Below are 18,671 nucleotides of genomic sequence, written 5' to 3'. Positions count from 1 at the left end.
TGTCTTTTCTTTTCTTAATGCATGGTTATGTTGCCGATTTTTAACGTTCTTGTATAATAAACATGAAGTTTTAACATTTTTTGAATCCTGTCCTATTCATCGCTGGATCTTCCTTCCTATTCATATCTTTGGTATCCTTGACATATGATTGTAGAGCATGAACAACTGGGGATAGCAACTCATACATAAACAGTCTCGCTCGCTCCCTCAGTAAGACAATTGTTTCTTGACATGATGGGTCTGCCTGGAATTAGTCTTTTTTATGCAACTTCGGTAGGACATAAAAGGCAGCTATCGTGGGTTGTGGATTGGAAATTACCCTGAATTAATCCTCTAATTAGTTTGTCCTGCAAAACCTCTTTTAATAAAGTCTGTAGCTGTAAAGAATATATTTTCGTGAGGTCACACTCCAAGACATCATGAGTGTTACCATCTTTTGAAAGGGTCTTTACATCTGTACATATTCCTAAAAATCCTTCAATACACTATCCCCCCTTTGTCCGATGGCTTAAAGGTAAGGTGTCGTGTTTTCTTATTTTTGAATCCATAATAGTGATTATTCAAATTGTCTCTCCAGTAAAGGAGACAAACTCTAGCACAGCGCCACCTATTGGAAGTAGCGATCCTAAAAGTCACAAGTGGATTTTCCACAATCCTTTGCAATATGACTCAGGATATATAAGCCAGATCAGAATCCCAATTTGCAGACACGGTGTTTCGGGGTGCTTGCCCCTCGTCAGTGCAAAGTATGGGGGTGTCTGATCTGGCTCATGAGAAAGCTATGCGGGGACTACGGGGGAACACTATTCTCCTTAAGGAGACTTTGCAAGCCAGTCTGGCTGCCAGGTAAGGGGACTTATAGCTGCAATGCCCCTCTGGGAAATATTCAAATTGTCTCTCCAGTAAAGGAGACAAACTCTAGCACAGCGCCACCTATTGGAAGTAGCGATCCTAAAAGTCACAAGTGGATTTTCCACAATCCTTTGCAATATGACTCAGGATATATAAGCCAGATCAGAATCCCAATTTGCAGACACGGTGTTTCGGGGTGCTTGCCCCTCGTCAGTGCAAAGTATGGGGGTGTCTGATCTGGCTCATGAGAAAGCTATGCGGGGACCACGGGGGAACACTATTCTCCTTAAGGAGACTTTGCAAGCCAGTCTGGCTGCCAGGTAAGGGGACTTATAGCTGCAATGCCCCTCTGGGAAATATTCAAATTGTCTCTCCAGTAAAGGAGACAAACTCTAGCACAGCGCCACCTATTGGAAGTAGCGATCCTAAAAGTCACAAGTGGATTTTCCACAATCCTTTGCAATATGACTCAGGATATATAAGCCAGATCAGAATCCCAATTTGCAGACACGGTGTTTCGGGGTGCTTGCCCCTCGTCAGTGCAAAGTATGGGGGTGTCTGATCTGGCTCATGAGAAAGCTATGCGGGGACCACGGGGGAACACTATTCTCCTTAAGGAGACTTTGCAAGCCAGTCTGGCTGCCAGGTAAGGGGACTTATAGCTGCAATGCCCCTCTGGGAAATATTCAAATTGTCTCTCCAGTAAAGGAGACAAACTCTAGCACAGCGCCACCTATTGGAAGTAGCGATCCTAAAAGTCACAAGTGGATTTTCCACAATCCTTTGCAATATGACTCAGGATATATAAGCCAGATCAGAATCCCAATTTGCAGACACGGTGTTTCGGGGTGCTTGCCCCTCGTCAGTGCAAAGTATGGGGGTGTCTGATCTGGCTCATGAGAAAGCTATGCGGGGACCACGGGGGAACACTATTCTCCTTAAGGAGACTTTGCAAGCCAGTCTGGCTGCCAGGTAAGTAGAGTAGAGTAGAGGTAGAGTTTGTCTCCTTTACTGGAGAGACAATTTGAATATTTCCCAGAGGGGCATTGCAGCTATAAGTCCCCTTACCTGGCAGCCAGACTGGCTTGCAAAGTCTCCTTAAGGATAATAGTGATTATGAAATAAAGTAATTTTCAATACAAAATAAAATTCACTGTTTATTTATTTATTTGTTTCTACTTTTACTGAAACACTGGGGGCTGCCATCTTGGATTTGCTGTGAGTAACGACAGTTACTCATCTCCTTTATGGCAGCACCAAGGGCATTGGGTCTGATAGTCAGATTCTGACCCCTATACTTAACACAGGAGATCTCTCTGCTGTGACCTGGACATGCCCACTGGGCTGTCCAGATCACAGCAGATGGAGGAGATCGGCACCATCTTTGTGCTCACAGCGTAAGCTGTGTGCTACACTTTCACCCTGTCACCCGTTCAGCCTGTGTGAGTGCCGCTGCCCTCTCCCGCCGCCACTACTGTCTCCAATGACAGCCCCCACCCGCCGCTGCGGACATTCATGCAGCAGAGCATTGTTTGTGTGTGCGTGGCAGAGCATTGTGAGCATGCGTGTGGCAGAGCATTGTGGGCGGGAGCGTGGCAGAGCATTGCGGGCGAGCATGCATGTGGCAGAGCATGGCGGGCATGCAAGTGGCAGAGCATTGTGGTCGTGCGTGCATGTGGCAGAACATTGCGGGCGTGTGTGCATGTGGCAGAGCGTAGCGGGCAGGCGTGTGGCTGAGCAGTGCGTGTGGCAGAGCATTGCTGGACTGGGGCATGCAGAGCGCTATGTGGGGGAGCACTATACAGCTGTCCTTGGTGACACTTTAGACATTAGCATCACTTTGCGGTCACCATCAAAATGGCACTGCACTGTAATCCTAAACTTCATCTTCCCTTATCCTTTTGGAAACACCCAGAACAGGAGAAGGAGGCGTCACATCACACACAGGACATCAGATTTCACCCACTTTAAAGGCCCAGTCACACACAGCGACTTACCAGCGATCAACGATACGACCTAAGGATCGCTGGTAAGTCGCTGGGAGATCACTGGTGAGATGTCACACAGTCAAACCTTACCAAGGACGCAGTAACGATGAGCGACCTGTAGAACGATCAAACATAGGTGTGAAACACAGCGGTAGGCGCCAAACACAGCAATGCGTTCTGCCCAGCAGGACATCGCCTTTGAAGAAAATAGTCTGGACCATTCGGCAACGTCTAGCGATTTCACAGCAGGGGCCTGATCTCTGGTAGGTGTCACACATAACGAGATCGCTGGCGAGATCGTTGCTACGTCACAAACTGTGACTCAGCAATGATCTCGTTAGCGATCTCATTTTTTGACGGGGCCTTTACTGCAGCTGTAATGTAAGCTATTTCTACAGTAGTTCTGCAGTAAGATTTCAGTAGCTGCTCCCCCTAATGTTTAAGAGTAGAAAATATCAAACTTTTTTTTATATTTTGCTCAATTAAAATCAATAATATTTAAACAAAAAAATAAAACATTAATACTTTTACATTTTTTCAATTATTGTCTTTTTTTTTTCTTTTTTACGACACCTTCCCTTTTAATAATCAACCCCCTCAGTGTTTTGTAGTTTTTGTAAAGCTCTCAATTCATTCTGATCTAAATTCTGGAACATATTCTTATTCTTAGTTTTTTCAGATCAGTTGCTACCATGCTTGCAAACATGTCAATATTGTGGTATTGAGAGAACAGAAAGGTATTTTTATTTGGGGGTTTTAAAGTGGAAAAAGATGAGGGAAACTAAGTCCATAGTTCTCGCTGATGCAGTCTCAAGCTCTTACAAAATTTCAATGGCCTCATTCTCTCTCTTTTTCAGGAAAGATGGATCTCTATTAGGGATGATCGAATACCTCAAGTATTCGGCTTCGCGAATATTTTCCGAATAGGTCGCCTCTATTCGACTATTCGCGAATATTCAATGCGCAATGTAAGTCTGAGAAACCCGAATAACAACTATTTGGAACTATTCGGGCTTCCCATAGACTTAAATTGCGCATCGAATATGCGCATAGCGGCGAGCTATTCGGAAAATATTCGCGAAGCCGAATATTTCAGGTATTCGATCATCCCTAATCTCTGTGTTTAATTGCATGACATTTAGTTAAATCTAGTTTACAAGCAAATAAATTTAAATTCTTTGTCCAAATAAAGGGATCAAAACTTGAAGTTGATGTAAACCATAAACCCTTATCTAGAAGAGATATGTGTACTATTTAAAATAAAGCCGGTTGCTATAAATCTGCAGGCTTTTCTCATTATTATCCTCAATAGGTAAGCCCTAGGTGAATATACTTGATAGTTTGATCCTTACCCATACCTCGCATGCACTATGTATTTTTTTAAGAATTCTAGTGAATTAATTCCATTGTTAATACAATAAAAGTTATATTTTATGATTTTTCAGGGTCTTTAGTTAGGGTACCCCCTTGTTGTCTCAGATAGTTTGTTCATAGTAATTAATTAATCCTACACTGACTGTGAAACAGCATTTAATTATTGGTATCAATACATTGTTGATCCCAAACCATAGTGTCCAACTTATGCTTCTGGAGTCATGCATCCGTAAAATTAGGGTGCTTTCACATCAGCGTTTTTTTAAACTGCGGCAGAAATGGATTTTTTGCCGCAAAGACAGATCCTTTACAAATGCTTTGTCATTTCAATGCATTTGCAATTGAATCGCGGCAATATGCTGTCACATGTGGTTGCATGCGGCACACACTGGATCCGATGTTTTGCGGTATTTTACCTTTTTTCAAAAACGTTACTTGCAGCGTTTTTGTCCTTGGGCAAAATACTGCATGTAACTGGATCTGTTAGATTGCGGTGGTACCTCCAATGTATTTCAACGGGCGCCGGATCCTGATAGACAGGATCCTGTTTTCTATGCTGAGCAGCCTGGCATGGTCAGTACAGAAATCCCTCTCTCTGGCCGGTTTCAGACGTCTGTGTTTTAGCAGGTACAAGCCACACGCATGGTTATGGTCAAAAATGTGACACGTATCGGAGAAAACACGTGTCTGAAATAAAAAGATGTTCTATATTCACCTGTATCCAGCGCTGTTTTCTAAGGCTCTGCTGCCTCCCGCTCCTGACTGCCGCTCATTATACTCACTGAATATTCAATGCACTGAAGAGCTGGCAGCAGGAGCATCGTGGGGACAGTGCTGGGGACAGCACCGCTGCGACAGGTGAGTATACAGCAAGCAGTTTCTGTGCAGTGTCGTCCAGGAGGTCAGTAAAGTTCTCAATAAACACTGATGATCTCCTGATGACACCCCTGCACTACAGCGAGTGTCAGAAGGGTGACTTCATGGGTTCATCAGAGATCATTGGGAACTCAGTCCCCGATGCTCCGGCTTCCAGGTCCTCACTGCACACACACACACAAGTAAGCACATATACACACATAGCAGACACACATGGATACACCGAGCACATACATACATACATACATACATACATACACACATACACACATACACACATACACACATACACACACATACACACATATACACACACACCTGGATACTTACCTGTCCCCAGCGATGCGGTCCCTGGCTCTGAAGTCCCCAGTGCTGCTCCTGCTTCCAGCTGCTCAGTATAGTGAATATTCAATGAGTATAATGAGCAGCGGTCAGGAGCGGGAGGCAGCAGACGGACGTCTGAAACCAGCCTCTCTCTCTCCAGAAGACCAGGATCGTGGAGTGGTGAGTGGGACTAATAAAGATGGAGTCCCTAATGTGTCTGTGTATTTATTTCTAATTAAGTATCTTTTTCTCTGTGTGGTGGTTTTTTTTTTTTTTTTATTTACACCCTTTATTGGAGTTTCTTATTGGCCGGGTCAAACTTTGCCTGACATTAAGAATCTTGAGCTGGTAAACCATAGCTGGTGTTAACCCCTTATTACCCAGCGTACCAGGGCTGCTGGAAGAGCGCCAGAAGATGGCGCCAAAAGATTGCTCTTCTATAAAAGCACCATTTTCTGGGACGGCTGCGGACTGCAATTTGCAGCGGGGGGCCCCAGAAAGCTTGGGCAATCCCCAGCTGCCTAGTTGTACCTGGCTGGACACAAAAAATGGGCGAAGCCCACGTCGTGGTTTTTGTTTTTTTTTTATTTCATGAAATTCATGAAATGGTTTTAAAAAAAAAAAAAGGGGCTTCCCTATATTTTTGGTTCCCAGCCGGGTACGAATAAGCAGCTGTATCTGGCTAGCATGCAAAAATATGGCAAAGCCCATGTTTTTGGTTTTTGTTTTTTATTTTGGGCGAAAAACTTAAAAGAAAACAAACTAAACAAAAAGGGCTTCCCTGGATTTTCCATTGCCAGTGAAGGTAACATCAAGCAGTGACTGTTAGCAGCCTGCAGCTGCTTGGGTTACCCTTAGCAATAGAAAATGCAGCAGGAACTCACGCTTTTTTTTGGTTTTTTTTTTTTTTTTTCTTTCATGAATTTAAAAAAAACCCAAAAAAACAAAATTGACATGCCCGTTGAGCACCCAAGCATTTTACTGCTCCCTCATCCTTACTCCTGTCCACACAGCCAGCAGGACAAGTAATCAGATTAGCTGACTCCAGTGTCGGCCGATTACTTGCTCTGTGTCCCGCTGCATCCATCGCAGCGTGTGGGGGCTGTGAGGTCAGCTGAGTTCGGCCAGCAGTAGAGTCAGCTGATCTGAACTCAGCTAACCTCACAGCATGCACACTCTGCGATGCATGCAGGGGGACACAGAACAAGTAATCGTCCGACACAGGAGTCAGCTGATCTGATTACTTGTTCTGCTGGCTATGAGGTTAGGAGTTCAAATCAGCTGACTCCAGTGCCGGCTGAACTCAGCTGACCTCACAGCCCACATATGCTGCGATGGATGCAGGGGACAGAGAACAAGTGATCGGCCGACACTGGAGTCAGCTGATCTGAGCTCAGCTGAACTCCTGTCCACACAGTCCGCACACTGTCACACGTGATCGGCAGCAGGCAGTGACTGCTGTTAACCTGCATCCATCAAAGCATGTGCGGGCTGTGTGGTCAGGAGATCAGCTAACTCCCGATCAGCTGACTCCAGTGCTGGCCGATTAATTCTGTGTCCCGCTGCAGAAGGATAACTATTGTGGTTGCATGCATTGCACATTGAATCCACAGGATCCAGTTTGCGTTTGTTTGCCTGCAGGCAAAAAAACGCTGATGTGAAAGCAGCCTTAGGATATGTGCCCACAGGAGATCATACCTGCGGATGTCTCTGCAGGTACGGCCGCAGGTTTCCCGCAGCTGCCCGCCGGCATCCGCAGCTATTTTTAGCTGCGGGATTCCAGCGATATAGCTGCGGTAAACCTGCGGACTTCCCGGCCTCTATCTCCATAGCGGAGGGCCGGGACATTCGCAGGTAATTCCGCATGAATAATTGACATGCAGTTACGTGCGGCTGCGCGACATCCGCAGCCGCACGTTCCGCAGCGTGGACACAGACACTCCCCATGTCCAATAGGATAACATGGGGAGTGTCTGTACATGCTAAAACCTGCAGATTTATCTGAAAAATCCGCAGGTTTTCCGCGGCAAAATCTGCAGAAAAAAGCTCCCGTGGGCACATGCCCTTAGTCAGCTTCCTCACTACATTCATGTCAATCATGTGCATGCTGACTGCGGTTTAGGCACACTATGAGGCTCAGAAGGGATGAGGCATTTGTATTTAGGTGTGCAAATTTTGCTAGATTTCTTTTGTTGGTTACAATGTCACTTTTCTAGGGCCTTCGTGCTACCAGTAACTTGGACACGCCCCTATATTTCTGTTAACCAGTAACTTATCCGAGTGGGGACTTGTTTTTTTGTTGGTTGAGTTAAAGCTTTTATTGGTGGCATTTTAGGGTACATTTTGAATCAGTTTACGCGTATTTAAAACTCTACGCTGACCACTTACATCGGGGTTTTCATCTAAATATCCGAAACTTGTGATTCAGATGAAACCCCCAACAAATCCATTCACTAATGAGGCATATGGAGTTACTCCAGACTTCGTTTGGTGTTTTTGTTTTTTTTTTTTTTTAGTGTTGTCTGGCTTTTCAGAGGTGCATAAACCTGTGGCCAACTGCACTTTTGTGAAGATCTAAAAAGAGGGTGGGACACCGCTGGATCATAGGCCAGATAGGTTCCACAGTGTCTCCATCTGCCTCATTATAGTGAGTCTTCCATTGGGGGCATTGTCTGAAGTTTTGCCACTTTTTTTTTGTGGTGCTCACTGAAGGGGGTTAAATAGTGTGACAGATTTATAGGTTTAGTCTGGATATGGTAGTGCCAAACAAATGTACTTTACATAAAAATACGTGTCTATTGGTATGTTTTGTTGTTTTTTTTTTAAATATTTTTTAAACTTTTGTTTGCTTAGTTCCTCTATGGGACTTTAACTCCTTTACGACTAATGACGTACTGGTACGTCATTGGTCATGTTTGGCTCCTTCAATTGATCTGATCAGCAGACTTGTGCAGTGAACAGGCATGGGTGGATTGGAGATCCACGAGCACCTGTTAACTAGTTGGATTACGCTGTCAAGCTCTGATGACGATGATTGCTGATATGCATTGCAATGTAATAGCATTGCAATACATTATACCTGTCAGTGTTGAACGGACAGAAGCCCTTCCCTTTCCTTGCCTCCTAAATACTGTGATTAATATCCATTTTGGCATTTAGGGGGTTAAACAGTCCAGGGCAGTGCGCACACTGCTCCTTGCTGTGAAATCCAGGGCTTGGGTGTCACTAACAGTGCTGGCCAAAAGTATTGGCACCCCTGCAATTCTGTACTCAGTTTCTTGAAAATGATTGCAATCACAAATTCTTTGGTATTATCTTCATTTTTTTTTGCTTGCAATGAAAAAACACAAAAGAGAATGAAACAAAAATCAAATCATTGATCATTTCACACAAAACTCTAAAAATGGGCCAGACAAAAGTATTGGCACCCTTAGCCTAATACTTGGTTGCACAATCTTTAGCCAAAATAACTGTGAACAACCGCTTCCGGTAACCACCAATGAGTTTCTTACAATGCTCTGCAGGAATTTTAGACCATTCTTCTTTGGCAAACTGCTCCAGGTCCCTGAGATTTGAAGGGTTCCTTCTCCAAACTACCATTTTGAGATCTCTCCACAGGTGTTCTATGGGATTCAGGTCTGGACTCATTGCTGGCCATTTTAATAGTCTCTAGTGCTTTCTCTCAAACCATTTTCTAGTGCTTTTTGAAGTGTGTTTTGGGTCATTGTCTTGCTGGAAGACCCATGACCTCTGAGGGAGACCCAGCTTTCTCACACTGGGCCCTACATTATGCTGCAAAATTTGTTGGTAGTCTTCAGACTTCATAATGCCATGCACACGGTCAAGCAGTCCAGTGCCAGAGGCAGCAAAGCAACCCCAAAACATCAGGGAACCTCCGCCATGTTTGACTGTAGGGACCATGTTCTTTTCTTTGAATGCCTCTTTTTTTTCCTGTAAACTGTATGTTGATGGCTTTTCCCAAAAAGCTCTACTTTTGTCTCATCTGACCAGAGAACATTCTTCCAAAACATTTTAGGCTTTCTCAGGTAAGTTTTTGCAAACTCCAGCCTGGCTTTTTTATGTCTCGGGGTAAGAAGTGGGGTCTTCCTGGGTATCCTACCATACAGTCCCTTTTCATTCAGATGCCGACGGATAGTACGGGTTGACACTGTTGTACCCTCGGACTGCAGGGCAGCTTGAACTTGTTTGGATGTTAGTCGAGGTTCTTTATCCACTATCCTCACAATCTTGCGTTGAAATATCTCGTCAATTTTTCTTTTCCTTCCACATCTAGGGAGGTTAGCCACAGTGCCATGGGTTTTAAACTTCTTGATGACACTGCGCACCGTAGACACAGGAACTTTCAGGTCTTTGGGGATGGACTTGTAACCTTGAGATTGCTCATGCTTCCTCACAATTTGGATTCTCAAGTCCTCAGACAGTTCTTTGGTCTTCTTTCTTTTCTCCATGCTCAATGTGGTGCACACAAGGACACAGGACAGAGGATGAGTCAACTTTAATCCATGTCAACTGGCTGCAAGTATGATTTTAGTTATTGCCAACACCTGTTAGGTGCCACAGGTAAGTTACAGGTGCTGTTAATTACACAAATTAGAGAAGCATCACATGATTTTTCAAACAGTGCCAATACTTTTGTCCACCCCCTTTTTTGTGTTTGGTGTGGAATTATATCCAATTTAGCTTTTTGACAATTTTTTTTTTTCATTGAAGACTAATTAAATGAAGATAATAATACCAAAGAATTTGTGGTTGCAATAATTTTCAAGAAGAAACTGAGTACTATCTGACAGAATTGCAGGGGTGCCAATACTTTTGGCCAGCACTGTAAGTCAAGCTCCCAGCAGTGATCTTGCAGGCATAGCGCCTGTGCTTCGCTCAATCACCATGACATACCTTTTGTCATTGGTCAGGAACCCCTATCCAACTATGACATATAGGTATGTCAAATATTGTGAATGGGTTAAATAATTAACCACGCCCGTTGCACGAATGCCTACACTTCGTTTGAACAGTCATTCTGTGCTGACAGTTACTGAAAGTCCCATTTGTAATTTTATAGGTTCCCTGTAAGACACTTTGCAGGAATTAAAGGTGATTCTTTCACTCTGTACCTCTGCTTCTTTATACAGATATAACAAAGATGGGTTTCAATTTAATGGTGTCAGAATGCCAATGGAAAGAAACTGTCCACCTAGTGTTTTTGTTTTTTTTTTTTTTTTAAATTTCAGACACTTTGAAAAATGAGTACAACATTCTGCAATTTCTGGAAACACTCTTGGATGCTTAAAAGGCGAACATTTTCTGTAAACTCTTTAGTGAACTACCAAAGAGTAGTTCTAGGAATAGAAACAAGCTGCGATGACACTGGTGCCGCTGTTGTTGATGAAAATGGTAAAATACTAGGAGAGGCCATTCATTCTCAGAAAGAAGTTCATCTAAAGTAAGTCTGAAGAAATGATATACAAATTTTCTATTCATCTTTTTGGGTAATGTAAATTGCATGTGTAAATATATAATAAAAAAGAATTAAAGTAAATAAAGGTTTACTGACAGATTGGTAGAAACTGACTTAAGTCCGGCCTGTTAGGGCTTACTTTTTTTTTTTATTAATTGGATAATTTTTTATTAAACAGTTTTTGTCTTCAAATACAAATGAAGCAGAATGTATACAGATTATCCGAACCATGAGAGCCGTTACTAAAACAAAAACATTTACACTAAGGCAAGGTACGGAGTGTGACATTACCAGCTATTACACTATCATAAATCCAGGGTCCAAATTATAAAAATATAATTCTATATTGGTTCTTCAAAAATATAAAAAACACCCAGTAACATACAGTTGACAAAACAAACACATAGAAATAATTAAGATGCCAAATTAACAAGATTAGTTAATTATTTAGGAAAAAGTGATGTATGGGTAATTGGGGAAAATTTTTTAATCCCTTCCCTCCTCTCCTCGGTTAAAATCCGTATATTCCATTTATAGGGTCTGAAATTGACGTGAATGAATGGGGTACATCTTTTACCCTGAACTGTCTCCTTACACTACCTCTTTATTCTCTCCTCTTCCTGTCTTTGTATGGTATGCTCATAACTGAGATTAGGGAGTTGTAGGAGCAATTAGAGGGAAAGCCTTCATGTAAGCGGGGTCCCCGTCTAATATTAGGGAGGTCTCTGCAGTTAGGTAGTGGTGAATTATAGGGAGAGGCCAAGGTTAGAATAGGTGGTGTGATACACTAACCTTGTTAATTATTTGGCATCTTATTATTTGTGTGTGTTTTGTAAAACTGTATGTTATTGGGTGTTTTTTATATTTTTGAAGAACCAATAAAGAAATATATTTTTATAATTTGGGCCCTGGATTTATGTTAATGTGATAAAAAGGCTTGGATTGATTCTTCATTCTTTACAATATCTTGGAACGCATACTTCCATTATTTCTTCTCTTAAAATTGTGCTCCACAGTGGCCAGCTAGAACAAACCCCATAACAGAGCTCTAGCCCACGTCAAACCAAGGGGCCCAAAGGTCCTCAAATTTCTTGTATGCCTTTCTTTTCTGTTAGACATATTTATCTAATCTAAGGATACTATTAATGCTATTAATTCTCTAACCATCGGGGCTGTAACAATTTCCAGTAGGAGGCTATGGTCTTCCATGCCTGATAAAGTATCCGTGCTATAGCTGTCTTATGACCCTCCTGAATCGGGATACCCCAGGATACATGTCAGAGGACTTCAGTCAACATGACGCTTATATACAGAATCTATAAGCTCTAGCACACCAGTCCAATATCGCCATAAACACAGGCAGATCCACATGAGATGTATCAGGTTCGCATCCGCCACCAGGACTGCCACTAGGAATTTCAGGGCCCCATACTGGCAAAATTTCGGGGGCCCCTTGAGGCTCCGCCCCAGCTCTGCCTCCACCCCAGCTCCGCCTCCACTCCAGCTCCGCCTCCACCCCACGAATCTTCCATAGTCTCACCGCCACTCTTGGAAAAACTTCACTTCTGCCTTGCCTGGAGTTGCATGGAGGATGCATGCAACTCCACAGCAAATAATTGACATGCTGTGGCCTCAGAAAGCCGCATCGCAGGTCAGTTATTGCTGCGGGCAGTACATGTACAGTGGGCTTGGGATTTCTAGAAATCCCATCCACTGTGCATGTACTGTACATTGCAGCACTAACACTGATCGTGGGCACGCAGCCTTAGCAGAATCTTTTTTACAGCCTGGCTATTAGGACAGGGGGCACCAAACAGTCTCTGATACAAAGGCCTTGCTGGTGCTGTATTTTCCTAAGGAGATTCTTTATTACAGCCTGGATAATAGCGAAGAATCTACTTAGGAAAATACAGCACCAGCAAGGCTTTTGTATCAGAATGTTGGGTGCCCCCTGCCCTAACACACACCTGCTCTAAAAACCGAGGAGCCGCCCGCCAAACACTCCCCACGGCCTCCGGACCTTGACTTACTGTGTAGCCTTCAGGCCAGGTCACTTGCTGCTTGCCGCCTTGAATCCTCTGCCGTGTTATGACGCTGCCTGTCTTCTGCACCTGCGGACGGAATATTATATTCCTGATTATTGTGACACACGCGCTCACACAACCGTATTGTCGCTCCACGCATGTGACCAGTTGTAAAAGTCCTGTGCGGCGTGAAGACAGGAAGCAGCGGCCCATTTCTATAATAGCCCTTTAGGTATAATCTGAGGGAATACAGCATACACATACAGGAAAGCCACATTCCTGGGAGAGGATAGTCATCTTTCATCTGCATAGGAAATGAATGGCTCCTCCAGAGCACGTGTTCGGCACATTACATAACGCATACCATGGACCAGTACACTTGCATCATGCTAATATGAAAGACTCCATGGAGGCAGTAAGAACCCGTAAGCTGTTTTTCTTCAGCGCTCTATTGGGAGACCCAGACGATTGGGGTATAGCTACTGCCCTCTGGAGGCCACACAAAGCACTACATTAAAAGTGCAAGGCCCCTCCCCCTCTGGCTATACCCCCCCCGTGGTATCACGGGTTCTCCAGTTTTAGCTTTGTGTGCGAAGGAGGTCAGACATTCCATGCATAGCTCCACAGATTTTAGTCAGCAGTAGCTGCTGACTGTTTCGGATGGAAGAAAAGAGGACACATATAGTGTCCCCAGCATGCTCCCTTCTCACCCCTGGATGGTGTTGTAAGGTTGAGGTACCTATTGCTGGTACAGGGCTGGAGCCTGACATGCTGTTTTTCCTTCCACATCCCCTTGTAGGGCTCTGTGGAAGTGGGATCCTGCCGGCCTCTCAGCTCTGACGCCGGGCGCCATCCACAGACCCATTAGAACCTGATGGAGACGGAGCAGGAGTACGATCAGGGACAGGCCCTGCATCATACAGGTACTCTGTGTCCCCGGCAGGCACAGACACACTCCGGGCTGGCTGGGTGTTGTAGTGCGCCGGGGACCGCAACGTGGAGTTGGTGTCCCTACAGATTACTGGGGGACTTTTTTGTGTATGGGAACGCAGCGCCGACCCCCTCTGGACCGGGCGGCGCTGCTGTGACTTGTGGTGCGCCGGGGATCCGCCGTCCGCGCTTTTACGGCGGCGGCGGTTATAAATTTAGTCCCCGGCTTTTTGGGCCTAGGACGCCGGCAGCTCCGATTCGTTCCCGCCCCCACCCTGTCATTCAGGGTAGGGGAGAGACGCTGTTCGCTAGCAGCGACGAGGGCTGGAGCCTGATTTACATGCTCCAGCCCTCTCACTTGGCACAGAGGGAAGCAGGCTTCCCGCTCTTGGCCAGGAACGCCCAGGGCCCGCCCCCCTTCCTCTCTCGAGACGCCGGCAGCCATTACATGCATGCCTGGCTGGAGGAAGGACGCAAGGCTCTGGGAGACCTGGACTAGGGGCTATCTGGCGACCACACACCCGCTTTTTTAAGCGGGCGGTAAGCGATTTTTCTGTGCTGGTCCCTCTAGTGCCTCACGGTGTATCGGTGTACTGTGTACAGATATATAGATATTGTATTTCTTGCACTGTGAGGTCGCTTCTGGCTGCATATCCCAGATCGCTCTGTGGAAGCAGCAACATGTCATCCTCAAAACGCAAGGCGGCCAAGGCAAAAAGGGCTGTGTATACTGCGTGTGCTGCATGTGGGGCTAATCTACCAGCAGGCTCCGATGACCCCCATTGTGTGCAATGCTCCGACCCGGTGCTGCTTCGCCAGCCGGAGTCAGGAGAGGTAGCGACCCAGGCTGAGACGCTTGTAAGTTCTGCCCCGGTGACAGGGACAGACTTTGCAGTTTTTGCAGATAATATGTCTGTGTCTATGGCAAAAATCCTTGAAACCTTGCAATCTATGCATGGGGCTCAGTCTCTGGGCACGGCGAGGCCTCTGTCCTCAGGTCCCCCTTACTTGGAATGTATCCAGCCCACAGGGGGGTCCCCGGCTTCACAGGCCGAGGATTATGACTCAGATGATGGCCCCAGCCACCCTAAGCGAGCTCGCTGGGAAAGACCCTCGACGTCTTCACACTGCTCAGGGTCTCAGCGCAATCAGTCTCCCTGTGATGTGTCTGATGAGAGTGATCAGGAATCCACTCCTGGAACCCCTCTCAACCTGGATACCCCGGATGGGGATGCCATGGTAAACGACCTTATCTCAGCCATCAATAGGCTGTTGGATATTTCTCCCCCAGCCCCTTCAGCAGAAGAGGCGGCTGCGGAGCAGGAGAAGTTTCGTTTCCTTTATCCCAAGCGTAAATTGAGTGCTTTGTTAGATCACTCTGACTTCAGAGAATCAATCCAGAAGCACGACGCTCACCCAGAAAGGCGTTTCTCTAAACGATCTAAAGATACGCGTTTCCCTTTCCCCCCTGAGGTGGTCAAGCGCTGGACACAGTGTCCAAAGGTAGACCCCCCGATTTCCAAACTTGCAGCTAGATCCATAGTTGCAGTGGAGGATGGCGCTTCACTTAAAGATGCCAATGACAGACAGATGGACCTTTGGTTAAAATCTGTCTATGAAGCTATCGGCGCGTCGTTTGCTCCGGCATTCGCAGCCGTATGGGCACTCCAGGCTATTTCAGCTGGCTTAGCAAAAGTGGATGCTATCATGCATCCAGCAGTGCCGCAAGTGGCGCACCTTACCACGCAGATGTCGGCGTTTGCGTCTTACGCTATCAATGCGGTCCTAGAATCTACCAGTCGCACCTCAATGGCGTCCGCCAATTCGGTAGTTTTGCGCAGAGCCTTGTGGTTAAAGGACTGGAAAGCAGATGCTGGTTCCAAAAAATGTTTAACCAGTTTGCCTTTGTCTAGAGATAGACTGTTTGGCGAGCCATTGGCTGACATCATTAAGCAGTCCAAGGGTAAAGACTCCTCTTTACCACAACCCAGAACATCCAAACCTCAGCAGAAAAAGTGGCAGCAGAGGTTTCAGTCCTTTCGAGGTTCGGGCAAGACACCATTTACCTCGTCCAAAGGGACTCAGAGGACGCAAAGAAACTCAGATTCGTGGCGGACTCACACACGCCCCAAGAAAGCAAATGGAGGTACCGCTTCCAAAGCGGCTACCTCATGACTTCCAGCCCCCCCCCTCCGCATCGCCGGTCGGGGGCAGGCTCTCCCGCTTTTCCGGCATTTGGATGTCACAGGTCAAAGACCGGTGGGTGACGGACATTTTGTCTCGCGGGTACAGAATCGAGTTCAATTCTCGTCCTCCAGCTCGGTTCTTCAGAACCTCCCCACATCCAGACCGAGCAGATGCTCTGCTGCAGGCGGTGGATTCCCTAAAAGCGGAAGGAGTGGTGATCCCAGTCCCTCCTCAGGAACAAGGGCAAGGGTTTTACTCCAATCTCTTTGTGGTTCCAAAAAAGGACGGCTCGTTCCGTCCTGTTCTGGACCTAAAACGGCTCAACAAACATGTGCACGCCAGGAGGTTCCGGATGGAAACCCTCCGCTCTGTCATTGCCTCAATGTCCAGAGGAGACTTCCTTGCCTCAATAGACATCAAAGATGCTTATCTCCACGTGCCAATTGCTACAGAACATCAACGTTTTCTACGTTTTGTGATAGGAGACGACCATTTTCAGTTCGTAGCTCTTCCATTTGGTCTGGCGACAGCCCCACGGGTCTTCACCAAGGTCATGGCGGCGGTGGTAGCAGTCTTGCACTCTCAGGGACACTCGGTGATCCCTTACCTAGACGACTTATTGGTCAAAGCTCCCTCTCAGGAGGCATGTCAGCACAGCCTGAATGCTACGCTGGAGACTCTACAGTCTTTCGGATGGATCATCAACTTTCCAAAGTCGATCCTATCACCGACTCAGTCACTAACGTATCTTGGCATGGAGTTTCATACTCTAGCAGCGATAGTGAAGCTGCCGCTGAACAAGCAGCGGTCACTACAGACAGGGGTGCAATCTCTCCTGCAGGGCCAGTTGCATCCCTTGCGGCGTCTCATGCATTTCCTAGGGAAGATGGTGGCAGCCATGGAAGCAGTTCCCTTTGCGCAGTTTCATCTGCGCCCACTTCAATGGGACATTCTCCGCCAATGGGACGGGAAGTCAACGTCCCTGGACAGGAAAGTCTCGCTTTCCCAGACGGCCAAGGACTCTCTACAATGGTGGCTCCTTCCCACCTCATTATCTCAGGGAAGATCCTTCCTGCCCCCATCCTGGGCAGTAGTTACGACAGATGCGAGTCTGTCGGGGTGGGGAGCAGTGTTTCTCCACCACAGGGCTCAGGGGACGTGGACTCCGCAGGAGTCCACCCTTCAGATCAATGTTCTGGAAATCAGAGCAGTGTATCTTGCCCTACTAGCCTTCCAGCAGTGGCTGGAAGGAAAGCAGATCCGAATCCAATCGGACAACTCCACAGCGGTGGCATACATCAACCACCAAGGAGGGACGCGCAGTCGGCAAGCCTTCCAAGAAGTCCGGCGCATTCTAATGTGGGTGGAGGACAGAGCATCCACCATATCCGCGGTTCACATCCCAGGCGTAGAAAACTGGGAAGCAGACTTCCTCAGTCGCCAGGGCATGGACGCAGGGGAATGGTCCCTTCACCCGGACGTGTTTCAGGAAATCTGTCGCCGCTGGGGAGTGCCGGACGTCGACCTAATGGCATCCCGGCACAACAACAAGGTCCCGGCATTCATGGCGAGGTCGCGCGATCAAAGAGCTCTGGCGGCAGACGCCTTGGTTCAAGATTGGTCGCAGTTTCAGCTCCCTTACGTGTTTCCGCCTCTGGCGCTCTTGCCCAGAGTGCTACGCAAGATCAGATCCGAGTGCAGCCGCATCATACTCGTCGCTCCAAACTGGCCGAGGAGGTCGTGGTATCCGGATCTGTGGCATCTCACGATCGGTCGACCGTGGTCACTGCCAGACCGACCAGACTTACTGTCCCAAGGGCCGTTTTTCCATCAGAATTCTGCGGCCCTGAACCTGACTGTGTGGCCATTGAGTCCTGGATCCTAGCATCTGCAGGATTATCTCAAGGAGTGGTTGCCACAATGAGACAAGCTAGAAAGTCGAATTCTGCTAAGATCTACCACAGAACGTGGAAGATTTTCTTATCCTGGTGCTCGGCCCAGGGAGTGTCTCCCTGGCCATTTGCATTACCCAAGTTTCTTTCCTTCCTGCAATCGGGGTTAGAAAAGGGCTTGTCGCTCAGCTCCCTTAAAGGGCAAGTTTCGGCACTATCCGTATTTTTTCAGAAGCGTCTAGCACGTCTTCCTAAGGTGCGCACGTTCCTGCAGGGGGTCTGTCATATTGTGCCCCCGTACAAGCGACCGTTAGATCCATGGGATCTGAACAGGGTACTAGTTGCTCTCCAGAAGCCGCCCTTCGAGCCTCTGAAGGAAGTTTCCTTTTCTCGGCTGTCGCAGAAAGTGGCGTTTCTTGTTGCGATCACATCGCTTCGGCGAGTGTCTGAGCTGGCAGCTCTGTCATCCAAGGCTCCCTTCCTGGTGTTCCACCAGGACAAGGTTGTGCTGCGCCCCATTCCGGAGTTTCTTCCTAAGGTCGTATCCTCTTTTCATCTTAATCAGGATATTTCCTTGCCTTCTTTTTGCCCTCATCCGGTTCACCGGTATGAAAAGGACTTACGTTTGCTAGATCTGGTGAGAGCACTCAGAATCTACATTTCCCGCACGGCGCCCATACGCCGTGCCGATGCACTTTTCGTCCTTGTCGCTGGTCCGCGCAAGGGGTTGCAGGCTTCTAAAGCCACC

At 46.7% G+C, this 18,671-nt stretch overlaps 1 protein-coding gene across 11 annotated transcripts in view; it reads left to right on the top strand.

Moving 5' to 3' along the window:
- Positions 1–18,671, top strand: part of OSGEPL1 (O-sialoglycoprotein endopeptidase like 1) — a 1,349,050-nt gene that overhangs the window by 82,216 nt on the left and 1,248,163 nt on the right. For 9 of the 11 annotated variants that reach the window (XM_075317740.1, XM_075317741.1, XM_075317747.1 and 6 more), the window contains one exon: positions 10,664–10,875. The exons of 1 other annotated variant lie outside the window; for it this stretch is intronic. In XM_075317740.1, the coding sequence (XP_075173855.1) occupies positions 10,676–10,875 (200 nt within the window). In that variant the 5' untranslated portion in view covers positions 10,664–10,675. Of the gene's footprint in view, positions 1–10,663; positions 10,876–18,671 lie in introns of those variants that run through there. One more of the 11 variants, XM_075317750.1, reaches the window with a different exon arrangement.

Source organism: Anomaloglossus baeobatrachus, chromosome 7, assembly GCF_048569485.1.
Source record: "Anomaloglossus baeobatrachus isolate aAnoBae1 chromosome 7, aAnoBae1.hap1, whole genome shotgun sequence".
In the NCBI taxonomy this organism is placed as follows: domain Eukaryota; kingdom Metazoa; phylum Chordata; class Amphibia; order Anura; family Aromobatidae; genus Anomaloglossus; species Anomaloglossus baeobatrachus.
Note: the sequence above shows the minus strand (reverse complement) of the source record. Positions and strands in the feature narration are given on the sequence as shown.